This window comes from Anolis carolinensis, chromosome 1, assembly GCF_035594765.1.
Source record: "Anolis carolinensis isolate JA03-04 chromosome 1, rAnoCar3.1.pri, whole genome shotgun sequence".
In the NCBI taxonomy this organism is placed as follows: Eukaryota; Metazoa; Chordata; class Lepidosauria; order Squamata; family Dactyloidae; genus Anolis; species Anolis carolinensis.
Window position 1 is genome coordinate 234270417 of NC_085841.1, and position 19626 is coordinate 234290042.

The 19626-nt window shown below is 37.8% G+C and overlaps 1 protein-coding gene across 3 annotated transcripts; it reads right to left on the minus strand.

Annotated features, from left to right (window-relative positions):
* Nucleotides 1-431: 431 nt before the first annotated feature.
* ccnt2 (cyclin T2) lies at nt 432-19593 on the minus strand. Of its 3 annotated transcripts, XM_062967023.1 has the most exons (10): nt 19331-19578; nt 15692-15773; nt 14207-14335; nt 11810-11870; nt 11355-11417; nt 8172-8217; nt 5455-5618; nt 4917-4987; nt 2855-3968; nt 432-2756 (listed from the first exon to the last, which is right to left on the minus strand). In XM_062967023.1, the coding sequence occupies exons 1-10, from the start codon at nt 19552-19554 to the stop codon at nt 2692-2694; spliced, it is 2019 nt and encodes a 672-aa protein (XP_062823093.1). In that variant the 5' UTR covers nt 19555-19578; the 3' UTR covers nt 432-2691. The 3 variants fall into 3 exon arrangements, 2 of the variants coding, with proteins under 2 accessions (XP_062823093.1, XP_062823085.1); XM_062967015.1 differs by having other exon boundaries at nt 432-3968; nt 19331-19577; XR_010001652.1 differs by lacking the exons at nt 432-2756; nt 2855-3968; nt 4917-4987 and having other exon boundaries at nt 5480-5618; nt 7856-8217; nt 19331-19593.
* Nucleotides 19594-19626: the final 33 nt, after the last annotated feature.

A 19626-nucleotide genomic window follows, 5' to 3' on the forward strand; every position in this document is an offset into this window, starting at 1 on the left:
CAATCTTAACTTAATCCAGCATTTGATTAACATTTTAGAGTATTGCAGCAAATTAGGTTTAAACGCTACAAAAATTATTGCTGCTCAAGTATTCACGTCTTTCCCATGTAAGATTATCTACAAATATATCTACCAAAGTAATTATGAAATATTCTAACCTATCTTGTACAATTATAGCAGAGGTGTTAATTCAAATGAGAAACCTTATATTCTATAATTTGTTGAATGCATAGGGTTGAATTATAAGTACTTGGAGAGAATCTAAGCAAACTTGATTTTTCTTTATTTCACAACTGTAAAGAAAAGGGCAGACTTATTGGGTTCTATATCTGTTTTAGATTTTGTGTCCAGTATATTTTCATCGAATAGGCAAATGAATCATAATGGATAAAATAAATTCCAAAGCAAATCTACAGGCTGTAAGCAAATACTATGAGGCTTTGTAAATAAATTTTATTTAAAGTAAACATTTACTGGTTTGTCTTCTTTCCTACTGGGAATCACAATTTAAGACATTCTGAATCTTGCTTACACTACATGGCAAAAGCTCTTCAGGATTTCATAGCATGGATGAGGTAGCGAAGAAAGTCTAAAAAGGCTGAAAAAATGCAACAATGCAGGATCAAGGTTCACAATACAGGATTTAAGAAATATTCTTTCAATGTAGAAAAATTACAAGGGTGAATGAAGTAGTAACAGTTTTGGATGAACCAGGCTGAAGGGCTAAGGACTAGATTAAAATATGAAGATACATTATTCATCGTGTCCATGTTCAAGTGTTAGAAAAGACACCCATAGTTCAAATAAACGTATTCAAGTATGTAGTACAAAGTTTTGTATTACTGGCAACTAATATTACATAGTAATTGATGCATTAAGTAGTTACGTCATATGGTAACTACAAACTGGATACATGGTCAACAGTTCTCTAAAGCACTTTTAGTGTAGCTAAAGGGCTTAAACCTCAGATTCATATCTGAAATATTTAGAACCAATTAGAGCATAAAATGTGCAGAAGTTACCAAGTAGAGGATCCCCCTCAGACATGAGGATAACTTATTTTCTTTTTTAACATTAAATACCCAGTAAGTAACACTCGCTACTGTACTGAATTTATATTGAGGTAATTTCCATGCACTTAGGGTCACAGCTGACAAAAATGAGACATTGGTTTTTGACAAAAATCCCATCAACATTCACAACAATCATTTGTTCAAAAAAGGCAGGTGACTGAAAACAGTAATATGACACTTACAGCCATAAAAATGTATACTAGTGGTTTAATTGGAGAGTGATTATTCAGATCTGGAAAAACAGCCTCCAGTTTGTTAGGACAAGCACAAGTACAATTCACGTAGCGTACGTGACAATTCTTTTTATTGTCTGAGATAAGGGAGAAATTGGGAGACCAACAACTGTACTCATTTATTGCAAAGATAGTATTCCACCTGTAAAAGAAATGGCATTTCACTCACAAGACACATTTTTGGAGGGGGGTTCAAAACGTGGCAGTCTGTATGAAATGCTAATGGAAAACAGTGATCCATGTTCACTAATAACTTAAGCTTTAAAAAAAAAACCCTTACTAAATTTCACTATATAAGTTTATGTCTTTCCGTTCTTAAATCACGTTAATCTATATAACCATTATTAACAGTTCTGTGTCTCTATTTCTGCATCAAGCCAAACATGTAAATGCACTTCCACATCAAAAAGATTATATCAACTTTATTTTCATTTCCCCTTCTGAAAACTACTGTTTCAGCAGTCAACTGGGTTTTTTGTTTAAAAAGAAAAAAAGAAAAAAAGAGTAATAATAATATTAATAATCACAAATGGAGGCCTGAGCAGTTTCCCTCTCTCATTGCCTTGTTGGAGGTGCATTGTCATGGCTGGCTAGCCTTCCAGCAGCTTCACAATCTTCAGTTGGCAAACTGATCTCAGGAAGGGGCTCTCAAAAAGGCCTATATTTAACATGAAGTGTTACTTTCGTTTTGATAATTTATGGATTCTGACACATGGAAAAATTAGGTACATTGGTTATACTTACAAGCAGCTCCAATCCTGAGTATTTATGGTATATCTAAACATACAAAAATGTATGTACGTTTCTCTCCACTTTTTTGTTGTAAACATTGTCAGCATTACTTTACATATCCCTTCTTTGAAACATGCAAATCATACATACAGTATAAATACACAACAAAAAATACACTCATTCATAAACTAAGCAACAAAAATGGTGGCTGGCATACTCAGTTATAAATAGTCAATGCATCAGGCATTCAAGACAGCTAGAAGCAGCCATTCAGTCTACTGTTCTTAACTGCAGTTGTGGAAACACTGTGATTTTTGCACCTTTGATATCATTACAGTATTTATAACACTATTGTATGTAGAGATAGGCTCATTTACTGTACCCTTCTTTTCAGAGTGAAGGATAAAGCAGCACTTACATATATTATATATATATCTATATCTATATAAAGTGGGCAGCAATGGCTGGGGCTGCTCTTCTTATATTACAACGGGCTCCATTCTAATATTCTTAAATAAAAAAGAAGAAGGGAGAAAGGGACCTGAACAACTGATTACATATTCATTCCTTGGGCACTTAACAGGGAATCCAGCATGTCGAATGTGTCTTTGTAGTCCATATGCTGGCTGTTTGTACTGTACTCGTGACTGGCCTCAGGACCGTTCTCCACTGGGTTCTTGTCCAGTTTCACGAGGGTGCTGAGATGTCCGTAGCCCACCTGGTATGCGACAGGGGGAGGAGGGGGTAAGGGAAGGTTAAAAACAGAGTTGAGAGAGGATACATACTGCTTAACAGAGGAAGAACTAGAGGAACTACCTGCACTTTTGGAACTTTTGCTCATTTTGGAGTGGTGGTTGTGAGAAGCGTCATTGCTGTACAGCTTCTTCCTCGAAGAGCCGGAACTCGAGGAATTGCCATCGCTGCTCAAGCCAACCGGACTCCTCAGAACAGCGGGGACCAATCCATCATTACTATGCTTACTGCTGCCACTACTACTGCCACCAGTATGAGAATGGGAATGCTTATGACTGGCACCATGATGGCGGTTTGTGAAAAGGTCCTTGTGCTTTTCCTTGCTAACATGGGGGCTCGAGTGCTTGCTTTTCCCGCTTCCCTCATCCGAGGAGCTGTGCCGCTCGGAGGAAGAGACCTTGATCTTCATTTTCAGATCCTCTTTACTTGAGTTCTTTTCTGTGGGTGGAATGGGTATCCGCAACTTCAGCGACCCACCCTTCTCCTTTTTGTCAGCCATGTGTTTTTCAGCTTTTTCAGCATTTGCGAGGGGGATTTTCATTTTAATAGGGGACGTTACAGAACTGTTACATGCTGCTTGAGTCTGGTGTTTTTTGAAGGGCTGTTCTGTACCCATATAGTGTTCTCTGACATCCAGTTCAAGCGTTTCTAGTTTCCTTTTCTCTCTGTATTTATCCAATGTCATTTTCTGAGGCATTATCGCAGGGGCAACATGCCCATGATGTTTGTTTCCTGCTTTAAGTGTGGCCGAATGTTCAGAGAGCTTTTCACCTCTGTGATGTAATCCTGCATGTAACTGCAACGGAGCACCTGGCTGGAAGCTTAGGCTGAACTGACCAGGCAATGAAGCCTCCTGTTTATGAGCATACATCTGTTCTGTCCTTGTTTGTTCTTGGTGCTGAGGCCATTCTTGGTGCGTCGCTAGAGTATATGAGGTACTTGGCATTCCTGCTGCTAGTATTGCCAAATTGTCTTGACTGTCCTGAACAGAAATACTTCCTGAGTTCAGAGGAACTGGAGCAGGAAATGTGGATGTCGGCTGTTTTTGAAAACTTGCATTTGCCGACACACCAGCAACAGCATCTACCAACATGGAATTCTGAACCAAAGATGATCCAAGAAGAGAATTTTCTGATGATTGGCCATCTCCTTTAGGCTTCCTGGCAGCCTGGTTAGCCTACACAAGAACAAATTGTTAAATTTAGGATATATTCTTCAGCATAAAGTCTACATGGGCAAGACACAAAGAAACCACTCAGTTTGAAAATAGATCAACAAAAGAGGGAAATGCATCAAGTGGTTTTGCTTTAAATAGTGGCTCGGAGCCAGATTGGCCATTCTGCAAATGGAAGTAGCCTTCCCACCGTAGAAAGCATGGCGTGATCTCTACTTATTTCCACCTCAACCTAGAACACTAAATATTCTTGATTGAACCCATAGATTTTAAAAACTACAACTAATGTACCACCACCATTATCATCATCTGTCTTTTGCTCAGTTCAGGACTCAGAGCAGCTTATAGAAGATTTTAAAAATACAGTAGAGTCTCACTTATCCAACGTAAACGGGCCGGCAGAATGTTGGATAAGTGAATATGTTGGATAATAAGGAGGCATTAAGGAAAAGCCTATTAAACATCAAATTAGGTTATGATTTTACAAATTAAACACCAAAACATCATGTAATACAACAAATTTGACAGAAAAAGTAGTTCAATACGCAGTAATGCTATGTAGTAATTACTGTATTTACAAATTTAGCATGGAAATATCACAATATATTGAAAACATTGACTACAAAAATGCGTTGGATAATCCAGAACGTTGGATAAGCGAGTGTTGGATAAGTGAGACTCTACTGTAATTAGAATTCACAAAACCTAAATATTAACCCATCAGCACAACAAACAGATAAACCCAGCACGCTGTTTAGGTAGGATGAGTATTGCACAATAAGTTCTCAAAGGCCTTATTATAAATGTAAATGAGGTAAATCATTGAAACTCCAAATTTCATTTTAATAAGCAACCTGCATCAGAATACTAACTTTCAAGAAAGCCACAAGCAAATCAGTTGATGGTTTAAATAATGTTCCTGCAATTCTATTAATAAAAAAAACATCTTACCCTCCAATTTCGAATCCTCTTTAGCCTACTAGGCGTTTTCTCCAATATCTGAAGAAATTCATGTGTTAGCTCTGAAATAGAAAAAGAAATGAAGCTGAACACACTTCAGTAATTAATTCAAATTTTATTAATAACTTCCAACATACATTTATGTCCGGGAGTGCATAATTCTTCAATCAAAATGCTTCAAACAAGTTTTCTGAACAGCTGCTTATGTCAAAATGCAAGAAAAGCAAGACAGTTTATACTAATTCATGCAAAAAAGGATCATATTTGGAGCAGTTCAAAATAAAATACAGGGAGCTAATAAGGACAAAATATCAGAAACAGCCATTTAAGCAAATCTGTAATATTCTGAACAGAAAAAAATCAGTTAAGGTAACTTGTATTGCATGCTGAAAAGTTAAAAATGTAGTAATTTGAAAACAACTAGCATATGCTCAATTAGTCTTTTCAGTCAACTATATAAAAAAAGCAAACAGCAAAATCACAACCAAAACAGTTTAAAGTAGAATAAAGCAATGTTGATACTACTTACCATCAAGCAACTCTAAAGTAACAGAAGGATCTACGTATTCCCACCAATGTTTTCCATCAGTTGATACAGGGATCTCCCAGTTGGACCACTTACAAGCCAAATGTATACAGACACATGCTATCACAGTCGGCTTGTACTGAAGACAAAATGTAGTAAGGTGCAGACTGAGGTCAGAAATATTTCATAATGGAATAAATCCCAAACATGGAAGAGAACAAAAAGACAAGAAGAAAGAACTTATCAGCATACCTTTGAAGTAAAGCTAATAAACTGTAAACAGTTTTTTTTTTCAAATTTATTATTTGGAATTTTATACTAATAAAAATCATTATTCTAGAATTTACATCTCCAGTTAAATAAATGGAATTACTATGTTCCATCTATTATTCAATAAGTGCAACTTAATAATTCAAATATTTAGAATATTAGCTTTTACAATAAAATATTTTTGCCAAAATAAATACAGCAGGCTGTTGCTATCTGCTGGGGTTTGGTTCCAGGAGCTCTCATAGATACCAAAATCCACAAATATTCAAGACCCATTAGATATAATAGTGTTGCAAAAGAGTGCGCCTTATATAAAATGGCAAAATCAAGATGTACGTTTTGGATTTTAAATTTTTTTTAATCATGGATAGTAGAAATCATAGATGCAGAATCTGCAGATACAGAATGCCGACTGCACTTTATAGATTTCTTGGCTTTATATGCTTGCATATTATTAAGTTAACATGAAACAAACAAGTAAAACACACATTCTACCTCTTCCAGTCCAACCTGATCACGTTAGTCACTACCAGGTAAAAATACATAGTTGGCACCAATAGAACTATGCCAATCCATGTTCTAGTGCTGTTTTAAAAATTAACATCTAATCTAAAAGATTACAGCTATGTTCATTCCTGGTAGTGTATGAGTTTAAAGTCACCTGCGCTTAGGCCCCATCTCCAATGACTATGTAATGCAGTTCAAAGCTAGCTTCAAACTGCGGTGGCCAGACAGCAAAACTCTTACAGGAGAATGCGAGAGCGCCCTTAATGTGCATCAGTGCCCTAAGGTTTTGTGATCAGTGTCTGGGCCTCAAACTGGTTCCAGGATTTCCTATGTAATCATCTGCACAGCAAAGCCACTTTCTTCAATACCAGTTTAAAACTAACTTAAATGGTCAGTGTAGATGTACCCTTATCCAATTTCTTCACATTATTTATCACTCAAATTGAATGCAAGAATAATGCTGCATTAACTTCCCATTTTATCCTCCCAAATTCTTCAAAAATAACTATGTGAGAAACACGAACCCTGTTCTTCCCCACTAATTGCCAATACTTCCCATGTTCTTCACCACTGCTCTGAAGTTCTACAAGGGCCGTTCCTGTCCCTCTTCTCCAATGCTAAAGTTATATCAATCCATTAAATCTAGACTGGCTGCTACAGCTTTTCCCTATATTCAATCAACTCAATAGCCGCACTGAACCCTTAGCTCCTTGCTAATATCCTACATGTTTCTGATGTTTTTGTTTCTATTATCACAATCTAGGTCAGACCTGCACAATAGATGGCATGTGGGCCGGATGCGGCTCACAAAGACCTTGCGTGCGACATATGAGTAAGCTCACGCCTCCCCTTAATCTCACGCCATTGGTGGGGCTTCCACCTGGGTGTTTGGCCTTCCTGTCCTCCCCCCCCCCCCCAATGTGAAAGGCCTAGTACGCATGCCTCTCCCCAGCCTAGTGCCGTTCTCATAGGAATAGGGTATGGGGCTGAGGAGAGGCCTCGGGTTCCCATGGGAACGATGCGAGCGTGGGGTTCTCCTTTTGGCAGGGAGAGGGTAGAAGGTGTGCCTCACAGAAGGGTTTGTGGGGAAATCTTGTTCCTTCCCAAGGGCCAAGGTGTGCAGGCCTGATCCAGATCAAATTATTGGAAGTCTCTGCCCTCTTCATCCTTCCATCTGAATCTCTGCTTTACATATACAAACAGGTGAACCTCTCCTCTGCATTTTGCTTTTGTACTCTGCTCAACACTGGAATGGTCAGTTGGAATATTCATTAAGCATATTCTATTTTAATTCCCCAAATTACCGAGTTAAAACAGTGTTCTCTTTTCTGGTGGATTTGTCATATTATGCATTTACCAAGCTTTTACATCTTATTTTAACTACCTATTTTACTTAAAACTGCAAACTTAATGAAAAGGGACAATCGAGTTCCTTTGCGCTTATAAAAACCAATACATTATTACAGAACCAGTCAGCTTCTGCAAAGCTAAATATAGGGTAGGCCAGTTCACCACGTTTCTTAACAAAGGATTTTATTTAATTAAAAAAGCAATACCAATATTGTATTTTCATTAAGAAAAATTGCTATTAACTACAAGGATAAACTAGAAACAGCTTTATACTTACCAAGATGCTCGGATTTCTACGTTAAGTTTATCTCTCTGTAATCTTTAGCTGCTATTCAGGCTACCAATTTTAGACTTATGCACTCACAATCGAGAAAATGTCACCAGAAAGCACCACTACACTTCACATCGTGCATTTAACCCCTTTGTGCCATCAAGCCCTTGTACAATACACCGCACTGCAAACAGGAAGGTACCACCACAGTAGACGGCCCAGTCGCCTGTTGCAACAAGGGTTAGACACAGACAGGGGGCCCTGCAGTAAAGGAAGCTATAGTGTGCTACAACAGTGCAACAAAGAGGTTCAGGATAACAACCTGTTGGTAGCCATGAAATATGATGTCTGTGCCAAATCCTTGCTTGCTGTAAGAAAGAGAAACAAGGAAGTTAGTCAACAGTAATTGTTAATATTCATTACATGAAGATAAGCTACTTGCTTCCAAATATATCTTGTACAAATTACTAATCATCACTGCAAAGAGCCAGTTATTTGTCCTAAGTAACTTTTCAAGCCAACTTCCCAAAAGGATTATCGAAGTATGAGACTGTCATTTCCCTAAATAAAACCAACACTTCTGATAAAGACATACTTAATCTCATACTGGTAAAGTGTGAATACTTGTGTTTGGCAATCCAATTTCCAACTATACTATTACTGCTATGTAACCGATAACACAAACTAATAAAGTTAGGTAAGTCCAGTAAAGGAGCTGATTCCCTCTCATTTCTATCCACGAGTCTTCTTACCACTACCTCCATGGTAAAAAGGGGTTATAGGGAAGAGATATCTGTATATTCAGTCTGCAAAGGGATATGCCACAGTGCTGTGTGGGTTATGTACACTCATCTTTTTATCCACCCTTTGCTTTCGAGCTACTGATTGTACAGGATACAACAAACATATTTTATAACATTGTAGCACACTTTGCTTCTAAACATGCTGGAAGTAGTTGCTATCAACTAACAAAGTTTGCTTTGCCACAGAAAATTTAAGAAATTTAGAATCTAAGACAAGAATTGCTTAAATTCACCAGGGCAGTCTAAACTTACCTTTTAAAAATAAAAATAAACACTTTAAATTTATCATATGTTTTTCATATCTATTTGAAAGCTATTATGGGGCTCTGTTTAAAGACGACGACGCAGAAGAAAAATAATGTTATAACTATAAAAATAAGTGTGGAAGCAGCCAAGTCATAACTGTAAATTGCAACTCATTATAGACAGGACACATTTACTGGCAAAGAACTCTGTTTTTCTATATACAGACAGTCCCCAAGTTACAAACTCTCAACTTCTCCTAAGAAGAGAAATTCACTCCTGGAAGAGTTATCATGAGAAAAATGGTATCTCCATTGAAGCTTTATCACCAATCCTTGTTTCCACAACAAGCCAAAATTTTGAAATCCAATTGTCACAGGGACAGAAAATGAGGTGAAATCTTCTGAACAAGGGCACAAATAGCAAAACAAACACCACAGGGTGTTAACCCTTTCCTGTGCTATTCAAATCTAAAAAATTTTTTTGGCTAGAGTTACACTTTAAAATGTACCTGTTCCGACTTACATACAAATTCAACTGAAGAACAAAACTATAGAGGCCAGACTGTTTGTAACCCACAAACTGCCTGTACTGTCTTTCTTTTAGAGACTGAACGTAAAAAGCTGTGCATGTGACACCAGTATTTTAGATTTCTTCTTCTTATGAAAAGAGAAAAAGCAACGTAGAAGTAATATTATGTAGTACTGCATGTGATTCAAGTCCCAGTAAACTCAATAGTACTAGATTTTGAATGTAAAGAGACTTGATGACACTATTATTACAGAATGTGTTGCAAGACTATTCTAGCTTTGCCCACATTCTGTTATACAGCTGTTCAAACTAGTTTCAGGTTCTCAATAAATTATAAAATATACTTTTGCACACATAGTAATTCATTCATTAATTCATACAAACATTTCTTAACTCATGATAAGCACTGATAGTGCAGTGAGAGAGTAAATATCTACTTCAACCAGCAAAGTGTGCTACTTTGACTCACTGAAACATGCAGCTGACTATTAACACAAGCTTCTCATTACATTTTTCTCTCTCCTGATAATTTGCAGTTTCAGATAGAAATAAAAAAAACAACAACTCCTCACTCCTGAATAAAAAGAAAATATTGGAGGAGACCTAATTTCAACACTTCTGCTTTTAAAAATCTGAAATAAGACTGAAATGCCTTTTAAAAATCCATGCAGCAAAAGCTTCTTTCAACTTTCATCTTAGTTAATATTTCTGGGGGATCTTTTTATAAGGCACAATTACATGGTATAAAGTAAAACAGAAGTAGTTTTCTTTAAGGCTACCTATAAGGATTTGTGATGGAATCAGAAGACTAAAATAAAACAGCTATTTGAGAAGCTTCAATTTTCTCTTCTGCAGAAACATTAATCATAGAAACAACTTCCATACAGGTTGAACATACAGGTAACAAGCTTCCATAACCGAACTGTGACTTAAGAACTTGTAAGTGTATCAAGGGGCATTTAATACTGTTTATTCATCAAAGTATTACGTATTAAGAAAGTTTCAGATTAAAATAGAAAAACTTACAAATCTGAGAAACCCAGGACAAATAATCCATTATAGATATTTTTCATATTACTTAAATACGTTTCTCTTTAACATGAACCTCCTGATATGCATTTAGGAATGTTCTCTATTAACTTGATGATTAACTGCATTTAAATTCAGCCCAATTTACACGAAGGTTCCACAGAATTTGAGATATATGCAAACCAAATTGCCTTCAAATTGTTTAAAATACAATCAGAGAGCCAAGAAAGCAAATCAAAGATAAGTAAAGGTCTAAAAGAGAAAGGAAGTAAACCAGTGGTGTCAAACTTGTGGTCCTCTAGGTATTTGGACACCACCTCCCAGAATTCCTGGCATTGGACAAGCAGGATAGGGCTTCTGGCATTGGAGGCCCAAACATCAGGATCATAAGTTTAACACCTCTTACTTAAGCAATATTGTAAAAACTGTCTAAATCACTCCAAAAGGTATGCAGTGAGCACTTTTTATTTATGGCATGTGATTCAATCTCCTTTGCAGAAAGACTTGATGGAAAATCTTTAGAAATTAGGTTTCCTTATTCCACTAATTTTATGTTAATGAAAGCAAAAGTCCAATCTAAACCAGCATTCCGCTCCCAAAACAACCCATTTGATGTGTATGGGAAACGTAGAAGCCTGACATCAGCATAACAAAGCTTATTGCTTTATACAAAATAAATACTTGGGAGGACCAGCTTTTATTCCACGTACAGAAAAAAGACGCACCACCATGCAATTCTTCAGCTTTATAAGCGCCTTCTTAAAAAAAATCAGGTTAAAATAAAATCTAGTGAAATACACTAGTGATTTACTCACAGTAGAAATATTCCATTAAAAGAAATAAATCACACCAACACCCTTCCTAGATGAAGGAAAAGACTCAATCAAGTTGTTACTCACCTCTTACTAACTGCGTACATTTCACAACATCTGTGTGCGGATGCTCAATGGTAATCTCAAAACCTGAAAAATTAAATGTATTATTTCACAAATGATGCACAGACTCTAGAACTCCCCAGCCCCTGATATTTCAGTAGTCTTAGTACAGACCATTGAAGTAAACAAAGGATTTTAACAATTAATGTTTAAAATCTGAATGTGGAGTGGATAATATATTGCTTAAGTTACTATAAATGTACAATTATTGCAAGAATGTGACTAAATTAAAATATGTCAAATTAAAAAAGGAAGTATTAACCTGCTGACTTATGTTGTCAGTATTTTAACAAAATATATTTTTCATAATAAAGTTTGAATAGATATTCGATTATTATGGCATGATAATGAGAAACTATTCTGTCAGTAATGAAAGTGTGAAAAGAAGTTATCACACAGATATATTATACAGTACTTACCTAAAGTTTGAAGCATTATTGTTTCAAGTATAACCAGTTCTTGGGCCTGCTGAAGGTATGCCTAAAAATATAAAGAAAAATGGTGAAACATTAAGCATTAAACATTAACTTGGCAAGTGCTAAATGCTTGTCTAGAACACTTGATGGCTGCCAATGCTTATCCTGGGGTACACAATGTGATCACCTAAGCAGCTAGAAACTTCAGTGTCAGGGGTCAAAGCAGATATTATTCAGATCTATATTTAATTCAATGTTTATTTTAAGATTTCATCTTTCCATGAAACTCCCATACATTTTCACCTATAATATAGAGATGAGAAGTAGTTAATGGGCTCATGTGTGTCTAGCCCAAATTTCTTCTGCTTCCCTACTGCTTTAAAAATGTATCCTCTTTTCTGATTTGGATCTACATTGGAATCTAAATCTGCAGTGTTAAAACAAAGAAATAAATGATATTGTAGCTCAAATCTTCCAAATGTGTCAAGAGGCAAGTGAAGAGGTAGTAAGGATATTCACTGCTCCACAGGCATCAGTTCACACCATATTAAAAAGCCCCAGTTTATTTATGGAATAAGATAAAGCTGAAAGAAATGGAGAAAAATAATGAAGAAATGTATACAATGAGACCGAGACAAAAAGTCCAAGTGTTACCTCAGAACAAATACGTCAATAATTTAAATAAAGAAATCTAACTTGAAGTCAATCATTACACTAGACCATAGTGTTTCTTAATAGTTACTTTGATTAGCCAGTAGAATTACATTATGGGTAGCCTTTCATATTTATAGATTTGAATATTCATGAATTTGATTAAAATGTTCTCTAGTAATCTCTAAGTGTTTCAGTGAAATACTATAGTCTAATTTTGGTATAGGTTGAATACCATTCATGAATAGAGTCATGCTGGAGGATGTAGATCGGGATCCTCAACCTTTTTAAGCCAAGGGCCGGTTAACGGTCCCTCAGACTGTTGGGGCCGAACCATAGTTTGGGGGTCCTCTTGGACTAAGTACTGAACCTGGAAGTCCAGTTATCAGTGGTGGTTGGCAGGATTTTTGCATAATTTAAACATGTGTGCCAACTGCACCTGTTTCTTGAGAAGCCAGATCTGACCATGGTGGCACATGCCTTAGTTACATCCCATCTGGACTACTGTAACATGCTCTACACAGGGCTGCCTCTGAAGAGTGCTTGGAAACTTCGGCTGGCCCAAAGAGCTGCACCCAGGTTGCTAACTGGGGCTGGTTGCAGGGAGCTGACAACTCCCCTGTTGTAGCAGTTCCACTGGCTGCCAGTCTGTTTCTGGGCACAATTCAAAGTTTTGTTTATAATCTTTAAAGCCTGACCTAGATGGTTCAGCTCCAGGCTATTTCGGTGACTGCATTCCTTTGTATGAACCTGAGATTGTCAGGAGAGGCCCTTCTCTCAGTCCCACCTACATCTCAAACTCGGTTGGTGGGAACGAGGGAGTGGGCCTTTTCGGCAGGCTAAAACCTTTTTATTCAGACAGGCTTTTAAAGATTAAAGTGTTTAAGATCTAGTGAGGGGGTGCTGTGATTTTTAACTGTTTTGATGTATTTTAACTGATTTTTTTTAGTGCACATTCTGTTTAATTCTATTTAAATGTTTGCATATTTATACATTTTAAATTGTATACTAATGCTTTTATATCAAGCCGCTTTGAGTTCCCTTTGGGAAGATAAAGCTGGCTATAAATAAAATAATAATAATTGTTCAAAAAAGCATGAACAAATGCCAATGCACACTGTACATATCTTATTCGTAGTGCAAAAAAAGAAAAAATATGCAATACTTAAAATGAAGAACATTTTTAACCAACATAAACTTACCAGTATTTCAATGGGAAGAGTGGGCCTGCTTTTGGCTGATGAAATAGTCAAGTTAATTAGGATTATTGTTGTTGTGTGCCTTCAAGTCGTTTCAGACTTAGGGCAATGCTGAGTTTAAAGTATAGGGCAGGGTAGGGTGGGAGGTAAATGGCCTTGGAGGGCTGCACCCAGTCTGCTGGCCTTAATGTGGGGACCCCTGATCTAAAGATTCCTATAGAGGTGTTATCTCATGTCAATTTTTTTTGTTTTTTCCCATTTTGTGGGGATCCTATGGCCCTAACCCCAGCAAAGGTGGTTGGTTGACTGACTGACACTCTCTCTCTCCCTCTGTGTGTGTGTGTGTGTGTGTGTGTATATATATATATATCATGTAAAATAGAATTGAAGGATAACCAATGAACTGCAACACATTCCAATTTTGCGAGTTATTCAGGGTTAACACAATTCATGAATAGGGAAATAATTGGCAAAGGAACAAGTGGAAATACATTAAAGCTTGAACTGTGTTTTATAAGGATATATTAAAATTTGGTCCAGCAGTACATACATCACTCTTTGTGTCCGGCTGTGGTTCTTGAGGATGAAGGCAGGCATTTGCTACTTTGATAACATGTTCGAGTTTTCGTGGCTGCTCTTCCACTTTTGCAGCCAAAAATAATGCAGTAGGAGATATAATCTGTTGGAAACAAAATCTTCAATTAGAAATAACATTCCAACATCTCTCTCATAAAATCTGTGAACCAGGGAGATCCTTAAGTGTGATAATAAATTACCAGGACTTTACATATTACAATAAATAATCTTGAACTGAAATCACTAACAGAGCAAATAACTGGCATTATACTCACATTTAACCACTGCACATGCAACAGTGCAAGAGAAAACATGCACTGTTGGTGATTTCAGTTCAGTTAGTGTAACATGAGCTCTCCCTTGCATTAACTTTAAAATGTACTTCCTTAGTTAAATGGCAACATTAGATTCAAGTTTTAATGTGAAAGCAGAGTAGGGCAGGCTACTTAGAAATCAGTTAAAGAAATAATAATAATAATAATAATAATAATAATAATAATAATAATAATAATAATAATACTTTATTTGTATTCCACCCTATCTCCCCAGGGAAACTCAGAGCAGATTCCAACTTATAACAGCAAACATTCAATGCCTCTATAAAAACAAACAAACAACCAGAAAAGCCCCGCATATAAAAAATAACATTAAAACCTCACATTAAATTAAACCTAACATCAATGAATTAAATCTAACCTCAATAAATTGAACCAAACGTAGTCAAACAAAAATAATATGACTTATAGTCTGCACAAACAGCCACATTAATCTACAGAGCCAACTAGAGTTCACAAGGTATGTGTTAATTTTGTGGCCAATGATGGTAACTGGGCTCCCATGAACTAGCAGAACCCAGATATAAAATAGTTCTCAACCAGGGCCCGATGATGATCTCTCATTATCTAATCCTCCTCCTCTCCATATGCTAGTGAGCAAAAATAGGTCTTCAGCTGTTTGTTTGTTTTTTGAAGGGGGGGTCCTAACTTAGTTTCTTGTTAAAGCTTAACATTTTATATTTCCTTGCTAGAAACTGTAGCTTAAAAATAATAACATTGATATCTGTCAATCTCTTCTGAGACATTACTTAGAAGTTCTTTTTTTACTACAAGAAAAACCCTAAACCAGTGGTTCCTAACCTTTGGGCCTCCAGGTGTTTTGGATTTCAGCTTCCACAGTTCCTAACAGCTGGTAAGCTGGCAGGGATTTCTGGGAGTTGAAGTCCAAAACAACTGGAGGCCCAAAGGTTGGGAACCACTGGCCTAGACAGAATCTAAAATAAGAGCATTACAGATAACTTGAGAAGATATAGCTTTGTTGTTTATTCTTTCTGTCGCTTCCGACTCTTCGTGACATGGACCAGCCTACTCCAGAACTCCACAGCTACCTGATCCCAATGTCAAGAACAGCAACAGAAGTACCATGAAAAAAGCTGATCTTGTGAAAAATTAAACATACTTACATTTCTATTAAACTTTGTGAATGAATGATGCATATAAAACCTGTGCATGTAAACAATTGCAGTATTAATTGTAAGTTGAGAGCTGAAAAGAGAGTCAAGGAAATTTCACATATGCACAACCACTCAAATTAACAAAATTCCCTTCAAATGTTTATTAGGGTGGCTCTGGTCTAGTTAAATTATAGTTCATTTTTCTCCCAAAGCAACTATTTTGCTTTAAACAAAATTTAAATTGTTCAAAACTGCTTTCAACTTCTCTGTGAGCCACCTGAGAGATTTCTGACACAGGGACTCAATTTTTAATGACATAAAACTAATATATAAATAATTAAATCAGATCATCTTATTGTATGACACAAAATTATATCATTTAAGCCTTCGGTAAATAGAATAACTCCTGCCCCTGATAAGTTTCTGATCCTGTGGAATGGGTGGAAGCGGGTTTCATCTATTCCTTGCCTATGTCTTATTTTCCCTGAAAATCTGCTCCTAGTGTTTGAAGCCAGAAAAACAATCTGGGAAAATGTTGCTGGAGGCTGAAAAAGAAGTGTAGTGATTTTGGCCTATGTCTTATTTTCCCTGAAAATCTGCTCCTAGTGTTTGAAGCCAGAAAAACAATCTGGGAAAATGTTGCTGGAGGCTGAAAAAGAAGTGTAGTGATTTTGGCTATAGCAGAGTAAACTGTATTTTGTTATATCCAGACAGGCCTCAAATTTGTGCACCACTTGGAAAGTCATTCATGAAGATCAGAGGAACCCTCTCATCCCCAAAGCCTAGAATGTAGGGTGTGGAGTAGCAATCCAAGGGAGAATTGAAGAAATCATACAAAGAAGCTTGAGATCATGCTATATTGGACACAAATGATTAATTCATAATTTATTTTTAGAAATAGCTCATTTTTTATTTCCAGACAATTCAGTCACAACTTTCACCCAACTTTATAATTTGTAAAAACACTATTTGAAAGGGTGTAAAAATTCTTCTTTTCCACAAATATCTCCATGCTTCAAAACATGTTGTCAATCAAGGCATCAAATCACATATTCTGTGGCCAGAGAATGTTTGCTCACCAAATAAGAGTGAATAAACTGGACTCACAGTTCCCTACATAGAACTTGCAGAAACCGTGTGATGCAATATTAGCACAACTGTGAAGCAACATTAGCACAAATTTGTTCCAACCAATATAAATGATTTCCATCATAAACAGCAGCTTGTCTACTTGCTTACAAGCTATTTCACAAAATGTCCAATGAAACTTGTTGCATGTTCTTTACCAAGTATTTTCTTTTAATTAAAAAGAGTCCATAATATTTTCCAAAGACTATTCTACTCTTTAGATAAGCACAGCTGCATAAATATGATGGTTGTGATTCATTATTCCAACTACCAAAAATGGCCACAGAAAATATACATTCAGGTTTGAAATACTACATTGCGATGCTTCGGTCATTTTTATTTTATCTTTAAAAGATTATACTTTTTCCAAAATCTCCAAGAATTATAATTCTAAAAATGTCATGTCAGAATCTGGAATAAACTGCTCTGTATTATCCACTCAGTATTACCCAGTTTCACCTTCTAGATGAAGAAATAATAATACCAGATTTATGTTATGCAGTTTTCCCATGATATATTTTATCTCCTATTTAAATTATTCTCAGCTGGAGTCAAGGGAGGGCAAGCAAGCACCATAGTTTCATCTTTGTACAGATTATCTGGAATCCTGAAATCCGATATACTGTACCACAAAACCCAAAATTGTGCACAAGGGAGGTTAAGAGAGTGACAACGTTTGCTTTTTGATGCTTCATGCACAAAATTATTAAAAATATTGTGTATGCAAGGATCTGTAGGCTATTCAAGCAGTCCCAGAGTTACAAACATCCGGCTTATAAACAATTCATAGTTAATAACAGGGGTGAGACAACAGGAAGTGTGAAAAATCTACCATTGGAAGGGAAATTCATTCCTGAAAAAGTTATCATGTGGAAAAGGTATCTCCACTGAAGGTTTATCACCGATTCTTCTTTCCACAGCAAGTCAAAATCTTCTGAACAGGGACATGGAGATCTAAACAAATACCACAGGGGTGTTATGCCTTCCCTATGCTATCTAAAACTATCTAAAACTCTCCCTCTCTATCTCTCTCTCTACGTATGAACAGGTACATTTACAACCAGTATTGAAAAAAAGTGGTTTTACTGTGCAGAGGATTACATAAGAAATCCTGGAACCAGTTTGAGCCCCAGATGGGAATTACACAAACTACGAAGCACTGTGTTTTTGGTGGAATTTTTTGCTTGGCCACCGCAGTTTGAAGTGGTCAGTGTAGATGGGAGGCTGCATGGAGCTCATGGGCGTGGGGTCACTCTAAGCAGATGATACCCGACCCCGAGTACCTTCTAGGTACCCCTTTCCTCCTCCTTACCTACAGCCCTCTCTAATCTGATCATGCCCACCATATTCCTGGTTACTGGTGGTCAAGAATGGTTTGATACATTTTTATGATTTTAATACTCTGCTGGTTTTAATTGTTTTAATTATATTGTTTACATTATATTATATCTTATTATGTTTTTAATTATGTCTTAGATTGTAAATTTTTATTTATGCTGGGCTTAGTCCCTATGTAAGCCGCCCCATGTCCCTTTGGGGAGATGGTGGCGGGATATAAAAATAAAGTTATTGGGTTGCTGTGAGTTTTTCGGGCTGTATGGCCATGTTCTAGAAGCATTCTCTCCTGATGTTCTATCTACAACTGTGGCAGGCATCCTCAGAGGTTTTAAGATATATTGGAAACTAGGCTAATAAGGTTTATATATCTGTGGAAGGTCCACGATGGGAGAAAGAACTCTACTGCTGGAGGAAGTGTGAATGTTGCAATCAATCATGTGATTAGCATTTAATGACCTTGCAACTTCAAGGCCTATTCCTGCCTGGGGGAATCCTTAGCTGACCCTGATTGTTTCATGTCTGGAATTCCTCTGTTTTCAGAGTGTAGAACTTTATTTGCTGTCCTGATTTTAGAGTTTTTAAAATACTGGTAGCCAGATGTTTACAATATCTCTCATAACCTCCGAGGATGCCTGCCACAGATGTGGGTGAAATGTCAGGAGAGAATGCTTCTGGAACATGGCCATACAGTCTGAAAAAGTCACAGCAACCCAATGATTCGAGCCATGAAAGCCTTCGACAACAAGGTTATTATTATTGAACAGCATGGGACGTTTGGCATGTATTTCACGGCACAGTGCAGGCGCTTTACACAGGCCACAACATAAATCAAAATCGAGATTCGATTTGATGTGGTTCTGTGACAAGTGGTATAACTAGTTGGCCTCGAAGCACATGAAGTGGTGAGTGCAGATGGGGCCTGCGTCCCTGTGGGGTTCCAGGCGGCGGCACTGAGCTCAAGACTCCTTCCTCCGCGACTCCCGGGGGAGCCTGAGGCGCCTGGCCCAAAAGGGAGGAGCCAGGCGAGGCGAGGCCTGCGAAGGCCCAAAGACCCGAGAAAGGGCCCCTCCTCTCCGCCAGCCGCATGGAGCCCCTTTCTCTTCCCTTCTCCCCCGCCTTCTTACTGCTCCCTCTCTGCCCCCCACCGCCTCCCTCAGGCCCAGACCCAGCCGCGAAGGATACACGTTGAGGCGCTGGCCCATGTCCTGGATGAGGTTGGCCGCCTGCTGCCGGTACGAGAGCTCCTTGTCGGCCTCGACACCGCAGCGCCGCGAGGGCGTGCTCTCCAGCTGCTCCCGGCTGAAGAACCAGCGCGAGCCGCCCGCGCCACGACACGCCGCCGCCGCCGCCGCCGCTGCCGAGCTCGCGCCAGGCCCGGAACCCGCCGCAGACGACGCCGCCGCCATGACACCACTTCCTCCTCCACCCGCCACCGGCGCGCCCAGCTCAAGTCCCGCCCCTTCCCCCTCCCCCTGATG